Raw genomic sequence first — 17,990 nt, forward strand, 5'->3', positions numbered from 1 at the left:
TACTCCAAGACCAATCCACGATATATTGTCCTCCATGACCAATGAACGTGAACCGCAGCAACCAGTTGGAATGTATGTCTAACGATTGTGAAATGAACATGTGATACGTTGTTGATCAGGCTGGTTTCCATGGAAATAATCAAGTCCAACAAATATCAGGATAAAGAGAAACACTGAATACAGAGATGACCCCAAAAAGAGGCACCTCGAGGCCCATTCGTGACCAACTCGTGTTATTCCGGGACAAGCCGAATAGCGACTCGTGCCCCTCTGGAAGGATTTCATATTGGCGCATGAACATTGGAACTACTTTAAACAAGAACGATAACTCTATCCCTGTTTGATTCCAATGTTGCTTAATTATCACCGAAGCACATGTACATTGTATTGCTAGGTTGTTGTTTTGGGGGTTTGTTTACTTATTTATTTTAAAGAATTAAACCTCTTTGATACTACTAAAAGAAGGAGAAAAACATATTTGTTAAAGACATATTCTCATGTAATTATTACCAGCTGTGAACCTTATATTACCAATTACGGTTTACTAATCACAACGGGGAATTGTTGTATTGAATATGCCAATAAAAGTTTAAAAATTTCAGCTACATTAAATCCCAAAGCACATACTCAAGAATGACTTTAATATATTTCTCAAACTGAACATTCGTGTAATCTTGCTGTCATACCCCTGGTGGAATTTTAAATGAATTTGCTGAAAAAAATATGAATGACCAAAAAAATAGTCAGACTAAAATATCCCAAGAGATGTGAAATATAAGCCCAATGTTTGAGATTAAAATTGATTAGTTACATACAAATATAATATTATTGTTTTGAAACATTTGTAATTACATTTCCTAAAATTGTTGGAAGCGCACGTACAATCTCCATAACAAGCCCGCAAGATCGTCAGATATACACTCAGTTGGACCCATGAGAGCCATTATGTCAACTAACGCACATGCGTGTTTTTGAATCTCTCACCGTCAATCGCATGATTCTTATTAAAAACTTAATAATAGGCAGCAAAATCCTGTTAGCTACGTTCTTTGTACTTTCAATATGGCGATATATATTGTTCATGATTTTTTAAACAATGACATAATGCCATAAACGATTTAAGTACTCAGGATTTTTTTTATCAAAGCACCGCGGTCATGTACGCGCGTTCTGATTGGTTTGTCGTATTTTCAGACATAATAAGCATCAAGAGGGGGACGAGTCTTCTCGGAGTTTACGGAAAGGGGCGAATGGTGACGAATGCTCGAGGCCAAGGTCTGACAAAGGGGAGACAACTGGTGTTGCTATACACATACAGTAAACTACAGTTAGAATCAACCCAAAAGGACCACTAACTAAAGTTTGTTACAACCATAGTTCATTTTACACATTTCAACTAAATCATATAGAAAGTGGCCGAGACTAAACAATTGGTTCATTTTAAGCATGTTCGTTAAAAACGGAGTTTACCATATCTTCGTCCTTTAATATGACATCACCTAATATTGGGTACTAATTAGATGCTGCAACTGAAGTTCTAGTCTACCACTCTTGACTTCTACTAAGGCACTCATGGAAACTGACAGACAACAAAACTCAACTAACTACATCCTTGGCCCCTGTGGGGATTCTAGGTTACAGGTCCCCACCTCACTGCAACATACCATATATTACCGTAGATAAGCCAAATTTTGAAGACCAACAAAAGCAGCCTGTAGAAAGGGGTCGGCTTATCGACGAAAAGCGTACCCTCACGAACATGGTAAGTGGAAGTTGTATGCGCATGGAATGAGGTGAAATAAACATGGCAGTTTGCTGACATGTGATCGTCCAGCTACAATAAATATATAATTCAGCAAAACAATATATATGTATGCGTATCCATTTTCTGTCAAGTACAATAAATTTTAAGGCGTGAGTAGACGCAATATGATTGTGATTTCTGTAAATAATGCAGACTGAAGTTATAACTATTGGTCACTGACAGCTGTTTTGTGGTCTGAGTTGGCCGCGATTAGGACCTCATCGTGGGGGGGGCGGCTTATGTACGAAACATACCATTTTGATACTGATTTTAAGGGTCAAGTTAGGGGGTCGGCTTATCTACAGTAATATATGGTACATCCTTTTCAGGGAAAAGCTGCTACATTCCTAACAACCAATCATCCAAATTAAGCCCTGAGCAGTCAAAACATATGTACAACATCTAGTAGAAAATTGTAAAATTGATAAAAATCAACATGAACAACATGTCTGAAGCTGATGAAATATATGTTTGATACATCAAATACACAGAATACAGATTGTACTGTGACCATGGAAACACACATATAAATTATCATGTCATTCTAAGTGTGATGAAAGCTGAAAGCAACATTAATGGAATATTTTCATGCACAATAACAGATTGACATTTACAGCAGTTGTTAGACACATAAAATGTGAAAGGATGAATATCTGATTTCATAATCATGGTTTCGTGGAAGGAATATAAGAACAACCAAGATAAGTGCTACATTTTAATTTTATAGAATGTACGGGCTGGAATGCCTGTGTCCATGGCGATGTGAGAGAAATATGAATCCTGTCGGAGGCTTGAATGACAACGCTAGTCATGGTTTAGGGATGATAGATATGATTATTATACACAGGGAGCTCAGGATACGGAAACAAAAACCCAACTTTACAAAGATAATTTCTACATATTTTATCAAAGGACAAAAATCCTTACTATGAAATAAATACATCTTATCTGTATGATTTCCTTCAGCTGATTTCTTGAGACAGTTCGCACCTAGAGATACAACAGTGAGATTATCTGTGGTATATTTTTTTCAAAATGAGTCAGGAAAAGTTGGGTATAATACCATTTTGAACAGCATTTCAATGGTGAATTAATTGAATTACCTCATTTATACAATACAATTACACTGTGGTCATCATAGGTACCTCAATTATCCATACAAAACAAATGGAGAGGGGCAATCTGATTCATCATGTTTATCAATACAACATATTTTGTATGGTGACAAATTAATCTGTGAGAATCTACTCCAGTGTAAACAGCAGCAGACAGATTCACATGTGTAAGGCATTGTCAGCTGGCACTCTTCCATAATTAGGAATGTCTTTTTCATTAAATTAAATGCCATTACATATATTTTTCTGCTTTGATGCTTTGAATTCAAGGCTCTGCATGGCAGGGTGTTACGGAAAGGCCCGAATGACATAAAATACACCAAGGTTCCAATATATAAGGGAGGTAACTCTTGTCTTTGTAAATGCAGAAACATAAGTGAGAAAACGCAGTCACAAAAGGGACATAATTATCTTGCTTAAATGCAGAAACAGAAGAGAGACAACTAGTATCTCATAAATGAAGCAACAAAAGGGAGATAACTCTCTGACTAACCTGTGTGCAATAAAAGGCTTAGATTGCCTTTATGAAAGTACTGCTACTTCTTTGTCAGCAGCTATCAGTTTGAATATAATCTGATTCTTGTATAAAATCTATTGCCAAGAACAAGATAAGACTGCTATAACTGCATCATCCTCAACATATCGGTGGTTCGTCCTGATCCAAAGATCGTATAAATGCCTCCAGCTTTTCAACCTTGTTTTTGTCCTTCAGACCAAGTTTCTTAATGTCCTTCAATTTGATTGGTCGTCGGATGCTATGTCTCCGCCTCACTTTGATGCAGCTCTTGATGTGCTCCAAAACCAGATCCTTGTGCATTAGGGTGTTGAACTCGGTAAGCTTTGTCAGACGGTCAAAGGATTTGTTTGTATACTTGAAATTGAAGGTTGAGTAAGGTCGTTCAGGGTCATCAAACAGGTCAAAGTCAGCAAAGTCCTTCTCCTCCTCTGTTTCTCGAGGAATTCCTTGAGGAGAAAATCAAATCAATTTGAAGAAGGATTATTGAAAGCAAAATTCAGACCCATGTCAGCAGGTAATGTCAGTAAAAATTGACCACTTTGAATTAAGAAGAGGCTATATTGCATAGGACAAAATGTTGCAAAATAAAAAGAAATATTCCTAATTTGGCACAATCCTGAAAGTGATGTTAACAAACCAGCGGGGATCTCCCCATCCCTGAAGGGAATGTTAATGACATATCTAACATTTTCACCTGAAAAGTGATGTTAAGGACCTATCCAGCATCACCATCCATCCAGTGAAATGATCTAACATTTCACCTGAAAAGTGATGTTAAGGACCTATCCAGCAACACCATCCAGAAAGTGATGTTAATGACCTATCTAGCATCTCAGCTCAAAAGTGATGTTAACGACCAATCTAACATCTCAGGTCAGAAAGTGATGCTAGGAATCTATCAAGCATCTCCGTCCAGAAAGTGATTTTAAGGACAGATCAAGCATCACCATCCAGAATGATGCTAGGGACCTATCAAGCATCACCATCCAGAAAGTGATGTTAAGGACCTATCAAGCATCTCCATCCAGAAAGTGATGTTAAGGACCTATCTAACACCTCAGCTCAGAAAGTGATTTTAAGGACCTATCAAGCATCTCCGTCCAGAAAGTGATTTTAAGGACCCATCAAGCATCACCATCCAGAATGATGCTAGGGACCTATCAAGCATCACCATCCAGAAAGTGATGTTAAGGACCTATCAAGCATCTCCATCCAGAAAATGATGTTAGGAACCTATCTAGCATCACCATCCAGAAGTGATGTTAAGGGCCTATCTAGCATCACCATCCAGAGAGTGATGTTAAGGACCTATCTAGCATCACCATCCAGAAAGTGATGTTAAGGACCTATCAAGCATCACCATCCAGAAAGTGATGTTAAGGACCTATCAAGCATCACCACCCAGAAAGTGATGTTAAGGACCTATCTAGCATCACCACCCAGAAGTGATGTTAAAGGCCTATGAAGCATCTCTGTCCAGAAAGTGATGTTAAGGACCTAACAAGCATCTCCGTCCAGGGAGTGATGTTAAGGACCTATCTATCATCTCTGTCCAGAAAGTGATGTTAAGGGCCTATCAAGCATCTCCGTCCAGAAAGTGATGTTAAGGACCTATCAAGCATCTCCGTCCAGAAAGTGATGTTAAGGACCTATCTAGCATCACCACCCAGAAAGTGATGACAAGAACCTACCTGGCATCTTCTCATCGCGGAAGGTGATGTTAACGAGACAGAAGTGCAGCACCACGGGGCAGTGAGGGTCCTTTGGATCCTTGAACACATAGCACTCCTTCAGTCCCTCCCGGTCCACCACTGACGGGTCAATCGGGGGGAACGGGACCTGATTCAGCCGAGCCCATTTCTCAGCCAGCAGCAGTTCCTGACAAATAAACATGGTAAACAGCAATGTCCTACAGAGATTCAAAAACACTTATGTATGTCAGATTGAGCTTCTCCACTGGATTGGACCCGTGAAGATCTGGGTTAGAATTGGTGTTCAGTAACCCCTGCTTGTCGTAAGAGGCAACTAATGGCTTGGTTGATATGTCATCGTATCACATTTGTGTAGATCGATGCTCATGGTGTTAATCACCGGATTTTCTGGTCCAGACTTGATTGTTTACAGACCACCTCCATATAGCTGGAATATTGCTGACTGCGCATAAAACGACAAACCAACCAACCAAATCTACTGGATATCCTATTGTGTGGTCAGGATTTAATCATTTAATCTTAATGGTGGTAAACAACAAACACACATTGTATGAAAACCATGATACCCAGCATTTAGTCACTATCATAACTTTGATTAATTTGATTCAATCAATATAATGCTAAAAATAGGTCAGCATTTAGGTTTTTGTTTTTCTTTATGTATTTTATTGCTGAAGTAATATTAATTTTGTTTTAAACAACAAATGATAAATGCTGAAGCAGGAATTCAGTCAAAAATGATTGCAATCTGATTATGATCATTAAATGATATTTGGATGAACCCTGGACTCATTTTGACCATAGCTTCATACTTGACCAAATACAATAATATACCTCAAAATGTACATAATTCAATCAAATTTCATTCACAAATGAGTATGGTTTTATGCTGCTTTTAGTAATATTCCAGCAATATTATGGCAGAAATAGGCTTCACACATTGTACCCATGTGGGGAGTTGAACCTGGGTCTTCGGTATGATTAGTGATCACCTTAACCACGAGGCTACCTCACCACCCCCATACACAAGAGAGGTGTGGGGAGATTGCAAAAACACACACATCATTAATAAAACATGTTATTATATTATGGCGGGGGGACACCGGAAATGGGCTTCACACATTGTACCCATGTGAGGAATCAAATCAGGGTCTTTGGTGTGACGAGCGATCACCTTAACCAGTAGGCTACCCCACCACCCCTTACACTCATGAGTTTGGGAAAACCTGTCATAAGTTAGTAGTTAGCATGATGGAAATTGTGAAAATTCCAAGGTGAAATTATGGTGGCAAATGTGACATGGTCTTTGATGCTACAGACTGAATACCATGAGAGGCCAGGTGAGGGTACCTTGAATGGTGGTGTGGAGTCGCTGGGTCTGGCACTGAAGTCGAAGGACAGCAGAAGATCTACCCCTCTCTGTGGGCGGAGCATCGGAGGGAACGGGGAGTTGAATGTCAGTCCCCCGTCAACGACGTACAACTTCTTGATGTGGGTTGGATACATCTCAAATATACCATCAAACTGGTCTGTTGATTAAAAGAGATTAGTGAGTCAATAGTGACAACCCATATTTGTTGCAAGAATTGACAAATGGAATTAAATGGTCAGACTTGCTGACTAGGTTGATGCATGGCATTGTGTACTAACTGTACACATTGGATGTTTCAGAGGTAGGTAGTCTGTTAGCTGTTTGAAAAATCAAAATATGTTACTGTAAATCCTGGACCAACAAATTCTTCCTGAAGTTTTACCATAAACATTAAGTTGTTCCCTAAACATGATTGTTGTCTAGACTTGTGCTAACATTAATCAATTATGCATTCCTGTCTGTCAGGCTATTGTTCAATAGCCCTAATTAGTCAATACAAAGAAAACTACAAAGACTGTCCACTACAGGAGCAGACTACAGGGAAACAAAGACTGTCACAGAGTGTGGTGGGAAATAGAGGCAGACTACAGGGAACATAGACTGTCACAGAGTCCAAGCATAGAGCAGACTACAGGGAACCTAGACTGTCACAGAGTCCAAGCATAGAGCAGACTACAGGGAACCTAGACTGTCACAGAGTCCAAGCATAGAGCAGACTACAGGGAACCTAGACTGTCCCAGAGTCCAGACTACTGCCATGGACTCTTCATGGCAACAAACCAACCTTCTTTGTTGACGGTAGTGGAGGCATCAAAAGGGGAGTATGGGTAGACATTGGACAAGGACAGGCCTCTCATGAAGTTGTGGACCATGGCTGCCCGACCTTCAATGGACTGGAACAACGCCGAGTCAAACAAACTCTCCAGCATCCCGGACCAGAACGACTTCTGACTCTTCTCACCCGACTTTGTTTTTCGTAGAGAGGGTTTCCTTAGCGGCGTCTTGGTTGTCTTCGTATTGGACTTTGCTGGTGTGTCCATCTCGGACTCGGGATCACTTGTGTCACTGTCCTCATCGGACTGGTCGTCCATATCTTGTTGAAGTTCCTTTTCTGCAAAATCATATACAATACAGTGTAATAAAAACAAATCACTTCTTTAAATTTCTTAGTTTAAATGCATTTTCATCATGTATCTGATCAATTTCTCGAATGAACAAAAAGACACATGCAACTCTTCTCCAACGGAAGGAAATGTATAATATTGAAATAACACACATTTTTACTGCTTTGAAAGAGCAGTGAAACAAATAAGGGAGACTTTCTTTATGCTGTTAAAGTTAAAACTATTGAAAAATACTGTATCTGTGACATTGGTTTGATAATCTGTGAGGGAGTTCAGTTAGCATGGTTTAATGCCACTTTTAGCAATATTCCAGCAATATCACGGTGGGGGACACCAGAAATGGGCTTCACTCATTGTACCCATGTGGGGATTCCAACCCGGGTCTTCGGCTTGACGAGCCAATGCTTTAACCACTAGACTACCCCACCGCCCCTGAGCTGTAACTGCTGAAGCACAATGGAAAAAAACACAACTGTTACCCAACTTCCTGGGTTTTCTCAATTTTTGCAGTTTTAATCAGAGTGAAATGTATATCAACAAAATGCGATCCTCCTGATCCTTCTACTACCACCTCAAATTTTCCCTCCAAGCACTGTTATGAATGTTGAGTCTGTAATGAAATAAACTTTGCAATTGTCATGATGAAGCTGTAATGAGTATAAGGGGAGACAACTCTTACCTAGCTCCTCCCTCTCTCGCCTCATGAGTTCCACTGCATCCACCTGCTTGTCGTCCTGCAGGAGACGCTTGAACTGTATACAGAAGGCACTGCCCCAGATACCTGCAGGGGGAGATAACTCCATTGGTATGGGTTTTACATGGACCAGTACAACATGGAAATATAGATCGCACAGGCAGGAAACACTGCCCCAGATACCTGCAAGGGGAGATAACTCCATAGGTATGGGTTTTACATGGACCAGTAAAACATGGAAATATAGATCGCACAGGCAGGAGACATTGCACAAGATACCTGCAGGGGGAGATAACTCCGTTGGTATGGGTTTTACATGGACCAGTACAACATGGAAATATAGATCGCACAGGCAGGAGACACTGCCCCAGATACCTGCAGGGGGAGATAACTCCATTGGTATGGGTTTTACATGGACCAGTACAACATGGAAATATAGATCGTACAGGCAGAAGACACTGCCCCAGATACCTGCAGGGGGAGATAACTCCATTGGTATGGGTTTTACATGGACCAGTACAACATGGAAATATAGATCGCACAGGCAGGAGACACTGCCCCAGATACCTGCAGGGGGAGATAACTCCATTGGTATGGGTTTTACATGGACCAGTACAACATGGAAATATAGATCGCACAGGCAGGAGACACTGCCCCAGATACCTGCAGGGGGAGATAACTCCATTGGTATGGGTTTTACATGGACCAAGTACAACATACAAATATAGATCGTACAGGCAGAAGACACTGCATCAGATACCTACAGGGGAGACAACTCCATGGATGTTATGGACAAACACAACATACTAATAACAACATGAATGTGTGAGTAAGGAAATTTGTGAGATACACTAACATCACCACAAAATGATATATAGTTGTAGAAATGATACGTCTCACTGTGATACAGTATCATTGTTACATGTGTCTTTTGTTTTGATAATTTTTTTCATGATGGCAGAAAAAAAATCATTGAAATAGAAAGTGTTTGAAAAAAAAACCCCTCAATCAGCCTATTGAAAACCAAAAAAATGTTCGCCACAAAAATGTTATGGGATAACCATGATTTAATTATTTTATGAAGATTCGTTCCTTCAATAAATAAACATCTGGCTTTGCATAAGTGGCTGAAACAATATCTAGTCTCGAAATCCTAGTCCCCTTCCCCACCCAGTATTACATGTTTTAGCAACATAATAATTAACAAAAAATAGAAAGCAGTAAAGAGTTACGCCACTTTCAGCAATATTTCAGCAATATCACAGCGGGGGACACCAGAACTGGGCTTCACAAATTGTACTAATGTGGGGAATCAAACCCAGGTCTTCAGTGTCACGAGTGAACACTTTAACCACTAGACTACCCCTGTAATCGCCCCTAAAGCAGCTAAGAATTCCATATGTCAGGGGTTGGCTAAGTCACTGACCTTGAAGGAAGTGCAGCGGGGGTTCTGGGTACTTCTTTACCAGCTGACCCATGAAGAACTTGCTCCCAAACAACTCCGGCCTCATGAACGTCGCATACTTTGGCATCCCGATCTCATACGGCGAGAACTCCATCCACTCTGAAAACACACATCTTCATTATCAACAACTCAGGAATCTCTCCAAAATTATACATAAACATTTTGCTTACCTCCAATAATTATGTTACTTTAAAAATAAGAAATTACTTTTATTTTTAATCTCTATATGATGAAACTCCCTCATTCACTCCTTTTGTTATATAAAAACAATGTTTTTGACCCCTCATATTCTCTTAATGTTCAGTTAAGTGGACCATAAGAGTGAGTGAGTTGGGTTCTATATTACCAATCAAAGGTTTAGCCTCACTAGTGTAAATGTAGCCACTTACTTCAGTCAACTGTTCTAAACTAGTCTTTGCCAAATATTCCAATATTTGAATGTACTGTTTATACATGAACTGATTTATTGTAAAACAGATTCGTAAACGTTGAAAAGATTATTGCCATGAGTTCAATAAATGATGAAACTCAGTGAAAATTGGTGAATTCTTAACAAAACTTTACACCAAAATGCAGCTGTTCCTATTTTCACATGCTTTGCAGCAATTTGATGCAAAAGGGTTTGCAGTTGGTTCCCGCAAGTAAGTGGAGAAATTCATCTTCGATGTAACCATACATATATTATACATAACATGTAGTGAGTGCTTCAAGTGAGTCTAAACTTTTGATGGGTAATATATGTTGCTTTTCACAATGTTCCATAACATGAATGAGTGAGTGCATGCGTTCATGCGTGTGTGCGTTCATGCGTGAGTGAGTGATACAGCTGGGATATTGCGAAGTGCGGCCTTAAAAAAAACAACCAGCCAACCAACCAACCAATCCTGCCCTACACTAAACCACATGCGGTCACCTCCGGTGTGAATTTGTTCAAAATAGGCATGTTTTACTTAGCAGTAAATGGGTACCCGATAGGATGAGCTGCCAATGTGACTATTACCCTTCTAGTGCCGTACAGGCAGCATGGGTTGTATACTCCTCAGGGAGCTGAGAATGAAAGAAATGGATGGATTGATGGCAAAGAAGACGTACACTGATCCTTTGACTAGAGGAAACAATGTAGTGCTCTGATCCAATCTGTAGAGCAAGTGAGTGAGTATGGTTTTACGCCACTTTTAGCAATATTCCAGCAATATCACGACAGGGGATACCAGAAGTGGGCCTTACAAATTGTACCGATTTGGGGAATCGAACCCGTGTCTTCAGCGTAACGAGCAGATGCTTTAACTACAAGGCTACTCCGACGGTCCCACACAAGAGAATGAGAATAATGATACACAGTCGATACACATTCAGCCAAACCACATTGTTAAGTGTAGGTAATGTTAGTGACTGTAGAAAACACTGCAAACATACTTGTAGTAATAGTCAGCGGCAGCAAATGATTAAACTGATAATGTATCCACACCAGAACAGCAGTCAATAGCATGTATTGAGAGGCAAAGACAAAGATCTTGACATGGAGACAGGTGTACAGAGGTATGAACAGGGAGCTAGCTGGTCTTACCGTGGAACATCATGGACAGATCATAGGGGGATGGACAGGGAGCGAATAGAGGTATGAACACTCAAGCACATAGTGAACAGGAATTTGAGTTTGGTGGACAGATCATAGAATGGACAAGCTGATTGGGCTTTACCGTGGCTTGGAGAATATGGACAGATCATAAGGGATGGACAGGGAGCTAAAAATTGGGTCTTTACCTGGAAGATCATGTCCAGATCATAGAGGGATGGACAGGGAGCTAGCTGGTCTTACCGTGAAGATCATGGACAGATCATAGGGGGATGGACAGGGAGCTTGTGGGTCTAACCGTGGAAGATCATGGACAGATCATAGAGGGATGCACAGGGAGCTATAGCGGGTCTTATCCGTGGAAGATCATGGACAGATCATAGAGGGATGCACAGGGAGCTATAGCGGGTCTTATCGTGGTAACATCATGGACAGATCATAGGGGGATGTACAGGGAGCTAGTGGGTCTTACCGTGGAAGATCATGGACAGATCATAGAGGGGACAGATCATAAGCGGGGGAAGATCATGGACAGATCATAGAGGGATGGACAGGGAGACAGCTGGTCTTACCATGGACAGATCATAGAGGGATGCACAGGGAACTAGCAGGTCTTACTGTGGAAGATCATGGACAGATCATATAGAGATGGACAGGGAGCTAGTGGGTCTTACCATCGTGAGGTGAGGTGAAATTGAGTTTAACGTTGTGCTTGAGGATATTTCACTCATATGACAATGTCGGGACAGTCGGGAATGAACCCGCGACCTGCCTTCCGCTCTTCCAGGTGGTTGTCTTACCATGGAAGATCACGGACAGATCATAGGGGGATGGACAGGGATCTAGCGGGTCTTACCATGGAAAGTCCTAGTGAACACATGCTTCCTGACATGGGGACAGGTGTACAGAAGAATGGATAGGGAGCTAGCGGTCCTTACTGTGGAAGGTAAGGGCAGATCATAGAGGGATGGAAAGGGAGCTAGCTTGTCTTACCGTGGAAGATCATGGCGGACACATGCTTCTTGACATGGAGGCAGGTGTAGAGAGGCATGGGGATCTCCCCAGACTGGAGTCTGTGCTGCTGGTCTGTTAACCTGGTGTCCAGCCTCTGTACACAGATAGTCACACACACTACAGGGAGTCACACACATTACACAGATGCTGGGTATGTTATAGGGAGTCACATTACAGGTGGTTACAGATGTAACAGGAAGTTAAGTTTATCACACTTTTATTACTGTTTGTTACAAATCACTAAGTCACACAATGTAACAGTTTGTCACATAACATCACAATCACACAATGTTACGGTTTGTCACATAATATCACAATCACACAATGTTACGGTTTGTCAATCACAATGTTACGGTTTGTCACATAATATCACAATCACACAATGTTACGGTTTGTCACATAATATCACAATCACACAATGTTACGGTTTGTCACATAACATCACAATCACACAATGTTACGGTTTGTCACATAATATCACAATCACACAATGTTACGGTTTGTCACACAATATCACAGTCACACAGCATTTCTGTTTGTTACACAATATTACGGTTTGTCACATAATATCACAATCACACAATGTTACAGTCATTGTTAACACACAATATCAGTCACACAATGTTACGGGTTTGTCGCACATAATATCACAATCACACAATGTTACAGTTTGTCACATAATATCACAATCACATCGTTACAGTTTGTTGCTTGTTGCACAATCACACAACATTACTGCTTGTTGCACAATATTAGTCACACATCACATTACTGCTTGTTGCACAATATTACTTGTCACACAATGTTACTGCTTGTTGCACAATATTAGTCACACAGCATTACTGCTTGTTGCACAATATTACAGTCACACAATGTTACTGCTTGTTGCACAATGTTACAGTCACAATGTTACTGCTTGTTGCACAATGTTACATAGTGTTAGTCACACAACATTACAGAATCACACACCAGACACGCAATGTTAGTGTTTGTCTCACAACATCACACAGTCAAACTATATAACAGTCCTGCATGAATTAAGGCAGTCTCACACACTGCAGAACCTACCCCTTTGAGCAACGTCTCTCCCACAAGGTGGCCGAAGAAGTCGGTGAATGACACAGGCTGTCCGTGCCGCCTCTTCTCCATGATGCGTCGGATGTAGCGGTACATACTCTGTGGGTTGAGCAGCCAGAACGGACTGGACTGGATATTCTGTTTCAGTTCCTCTTTCAACTGATTGGGTGTTTTTCTTGGCCAATCGGGGTGAGAGTAGAGCTGGGAGATGTACCTGGCAGCAGAGATGTCATGTAGAGTACTGACAGCAACTTATATATAACAGTAGGAGTGAGTGAGTGAGTATGGTTTTACGATGCTTTTAGCAATATTCCAGCAATATCACGGCTGGGGACACCAGAAATGGGCTTGTACCCATGTGGGAAATCGAACCTGGTCTTCTGTGTGACAAGGGAACGCTTTAACCAGAAACTCACTCGCTCGCTCTAAATTTTAAAATACTGTTCCAGTAATTTCCCTTGACAGCTAGTCGGTAATTCATGTGAGGCTCAAAGTTAAGATACGTTGGATTATTACAAAAACATGGAGACAACCTGGACAATCAAGGGTAATGTCACTATTACAATTGAATAATCCATTTGTGTAGTTTCATTGCAAGGATTGGCAAGTACAGGTATCAATAATCACATAAAATGGTGTTGAGTGAGTGAGTTTAGTTTTATGCCACACTCAGCAATATTCCAGCTATATGGCGGAGTCTGTAATAATCGAGTCTGGACCAGACAATCCAGTGATCAACATCAAGAGCATCAATTTACACAACTGGGATACGATGACATGTGTCAACCAAGCCAGCGAGCCTGACCACCCGATCCCGTTAGTTGCCTCTTATGACAAGCATGGGTTACTGAAGGTTCATTCCAACCTGGACATTCACGGGTATCATGGTTTTGAAGTTGAAGGGACTTATGTAAACATTTTAAGTTATCCGAGTTTTGACACAACCAAACATGCCATTCATGTCCTGAAAACACATACCACAAATATTGGTTTCCTTATCTATAACAGTTTCTGAGAAAATATGTCCCCATCGGGGATACCGTGCACTAAGTCAAGAAACACATGACAAGGACCATAACTCTGTAAAGAATCAAAACACGGTTTCCATTTTCGAACTCCATCCAGGCATTCTTATCCTGAAAACACATACCAAATTTGGATTCCCTGTCTATAACGGTTTTTGAGAAAATCTGTCCCCATCATCTTGGACGGACGGACGGACAGAGCTCAAACTCCCACTTTGTGGCGGGGGATGACAGACAGTGAGTGAGTGAGTGAGTGAGTGCAATTTTACGCCGCAGACTGCCATATTCCAGCTATAAGGCAGTGGTCGGTAAATAATTAGGTCTGGACCAGACAATCCAGTGATAAACAGCATGCGCATCGATCTACACAATTGAGATACGATGACATGTGTCAACCAGTCTGTGAGCTTGACCACCCGATAATGTTAGTTGCCTCTTACGACAAGCATGGGTTACTGACGACCAATTCTAACCCAGAACTACCTTAGGAATTCACATGGGCCTAGCGTCCGTCCGGAGAGCGGAAGCTCAAGGGTTTGATCCCGCATCATACCAAAACACGTTAAAATATGGTACTTGTTGGTCCCTGCCTGGCGTTTGGCATTACTGGGTACAACAAGGATTGGTCGGCTCGAAGTCAGTATAATGTGTCTGAGTGGGGTATTCATGCTTAACTGCAGCATGGTATCTCAGTGACCTTGCACTATAAAACCAGCTTGTCTGGGCTAGTACAAGCAGCCACATATACACACACATGCACATCATCATATGAGCGAAATATTCTCAAGTATGATGTTAAACCCCATTCACCTCACTTCACCACACTGGTTCATTACTTTTTGACGGGTATAAGACTTCCTTGGTGCGCAGTGAATAGGTTCGCGTGGCTTGAACTGCGATGCCTATACACACACAAAGAGCCCTGAGCATATCAGCACATGAACCAGCCAATGAAAGCCTTTGTTACACTTAAGTGCATGCTCACCTGCTCTGACTGGGTTCGGTATCCTGGGTGCTTCTTTTCGAGGGTAGTAAACCCAAGTACAAAATATTACACCTTTGATTTGCAACTGTAAGCTTATAATTTTGTTTATTTGTTTTTTTCATAATCAGCAATGTACATTATATGTCATGAATAAATGATAATTGTGTTTTAATTATGTTTATTTTGTTGGTTGCATCTAAGCTTTAACTTTTTTCTGTCCAGTATACTTATTGGTACTTACCAGGCTGACCCAGAGAGACCCGCAACATAGGATACCATATCTAGCACCTGGCTGTCGACTAGAGCACTCATCACCCCACACATTGCGGACATTGCACGGAAACCTCCCCCGGAACCAAGCACAGCTATAGTCGGCACCTGGGACAAAAATATCTCATAGTGGAACATGGATATTTGCCATATATGAATACACAGTGCCATTTAGAACATATGTTATATTTAGGAATACACTTTCTCAGTTAAGTACAGATTCTAGTTCTTATTGGGGCAGTGGGGTAGCCTAGTGGGTAAAGCGTTCGCTCGTCACGCCGAAGGCCCAGGTTCGATTCCCCTCATGGGTAAAATGTGTGAAGCCCATTTCTGGTGTCCCCCGCGTGATATTGCTGGAATATTGCTAAAAGCTGCGTAAAATCAAACTCACTCACTCACTCTAGTTCTTATTGGGTTGAGTCCCATCCGGGATTGGAACCCATACTCTCTGAGTCAGGCACCTTATCGCCAGCACAAAAAGGTCAGCCGCCTAACCCGCTCAGCCACTGCGGCTTCCACAAAAATGGAAGTCAGACAACTGGTAGTCTAGACCACAGACTTTGTATACCTCTCTGATGAGTGCAAATTGGCACGGCTCCCACGTCCGAGGCTATGAATACATAATGCCACTTAGAAAGTGCTCAATATGTAACATACGTTTTATGATCAGGTTTTACGAAAACTTGCTGATTCACTGTATTTTTTACCAAATTTTTACCAAAACCTTTCCAAAGCAGAGCCCAAACCAAGAAACCAAGTAAAGTATGTATTTTAAGTTCCTGCAATATCATGGTGGGGAACTGAACTCAGTAAACACGTTTACCACATGGCTACCTAACCGCCAACAGTTCCGAAGATGGTACATATCAAATTTATCAAGAAATGAAAACTTTCTGAAAATCACAGTGTAACAACACCATTTTGTGCTTGCTTTCTATTTCATGACCTTGACCTTTTGAGGACAAAAGCAAAAAGATTTCCTAAGGTACAGTAGTACAGTGATAATGTGATGATCATGGAAGATTAATCAGAAATTTCAACAATCTTTGTGAAATAGACTTTGGAAATGTCGATTGGGGAAGCTGACAACTGTACCTTCACATGGGGGTAAACTACAGTCAATTCATCAATGTATTTCAGGATATGTGTGAGGGTCCTACCTCTCGGAGATTCCGGGGGCCACTCTCTTTGAGTAAGTCCCTCATAGAGTCAAAGATCCTCCTTTTCCTTGTCTCCATGAACTGTTTTTCCTCATCACACAGTGCCAGGCTGTAGTTCAGCTTGGGGTCATAGCTACAATATGGAATGTAGGAGTTAGTCAGTAAATAACATTCAGTCAATGCAGCTTTCAACAGTATTTGAGTTATATCATGGCATTTCAGCTTAATGTGGGAAGAAAGTTGTACAAGTCTAACACTTTTACCAATTTCGTATGGTGCTGGAAACCTAGAACCTGAGTCAGAGCAAATATGGATTCAAACCCATAATTGTAAATACCAACTTTCCATAGTCATCAAAGTGGGGCAAACCCCTTCAACCCCCCTTCCTCCCCCGAAACCCCATTTAAATATGCATAATGTCTGGATTACAAGGTTTCCGGACAAAGGAGGTTCACTATTTCACTACACTATTTCAGTAACTTCAACAGTTCAGGATTTGTTGGCCTTGGAAAATTCCCTTATCATCGTAAGAAGACAAATATTCATGAAAAAAGAAAAAGAAAAGAAAATGAACTAATAAGGAAAACTAGAGGACACATTTTTTTCCCACTGCCTTCAATACTCACTCTACACTAGCCTCCATCTGAATTTCCACTTCGGATGTCTGTAAAAAAAATATGGAGGCAGTTAAAATACCTCTGAATTTCAAACAATGCAGAGATAAAACTGTAAAACCCAATAATGAACAAATAGGATCTTGTCCTGATTTGCCTGCCATGAATAATTATTACTAGATGTATCTAATAGCCACAGAGTAATCATGGCCATGGTGGACGGGCTGGCTTAAGCGCCAGGCTAGTGATCCAGCAAGCTTGAGGTGTCGGGATCAAGCCCACCTGTGAGTGGGTGTAAAAACCTTGGAGTCAACTTTGTGTGCAGACTCTTTCAGTGTTGTCACAACCCCTAGTGTACAGTACACAACCATGTGCACTTAAAAGAACCCACGAATCCGTTGGTATATGATCAGATGGTGGCCACATGAATACGTGCAAACACCTAGTTGCGGATACAGCAACATGC

General features: G+C 41.1%; 1 protein-coding gene across 3 annotated transcripts in view; it reads right to left on the reverse strand.

The window, feature by feature from the left end:
- Positions 1–2,237: 2,237 nt before the first annotated feature.
- Positions 2,238–17,990, reverse strand: part of LOC124271084 (cytosolic phospholipase A2-like) — a 107,766-nt gene continuing 92,013 nt past the window's right edge. For all 3 annotated transcript variants that reach the window (XM_046706156.1, XM_046706155.1, XM_046706157.1), the window contains 11 exons: positions 17,537–17,574; positions 16,911–17,043; positions 15,722–15,858; positions 13,462–13,684; positions 12,373–12,487; positions 9,765–9,902; positions 8,324–8,425; positions 7,305–7,631; positions 6,499–6,677; positions 5,128–5,314; positions 2,238–3,882 (listed from right to left, as the gene is read on the reverse strand). In XM_046706156.1, coding sequence (XP_046562112.1) covers positions 3,554–3,882; positions 5,128–5,314; positions 6,499–6,677; positions 7,305–7,631; positions 8,324–8,425; positions 9,765–9,902; positions 12,373–12,487; positions 13,462–13,684; positions 15,722–15,858; positions 16,911–17,043; positions 17,537–17,574 — 1,908 coding nt within the window. In that variant the 3' untranslated portion in view covers positions 2,238–3,553. The remainder of the gene's footprint in view (positions 3,883–5,127; positions 5,315–6,498; positions 6,678–7,304; positions 7,632–8,323; positions 8,426–9,764; positions 9,903–12,372; positions 12,488–13,461; positions 13,685–15,721; positions 15,859–16,910; positions 17,044–17,536; positions 17,575–17,990) is intronic.

This window comes from Haliotis rubra, unplaced genomic scaffold (genome assembly GCF_003918875.1).
Source record: "Haliotis rubra isolate DU_JTF1 unplaced genomic scaffold, ASM391887v1 Scf157, whole genome shotgun sequence".
In the NCBI taxonomy this organism is placed as follows: domain Eukaryota; kingdom Metazoa; phylum Mollusca; class Gastropoda; order Lepetellida; family Haliotidae; genus Haliotis; species Haliotis rubra.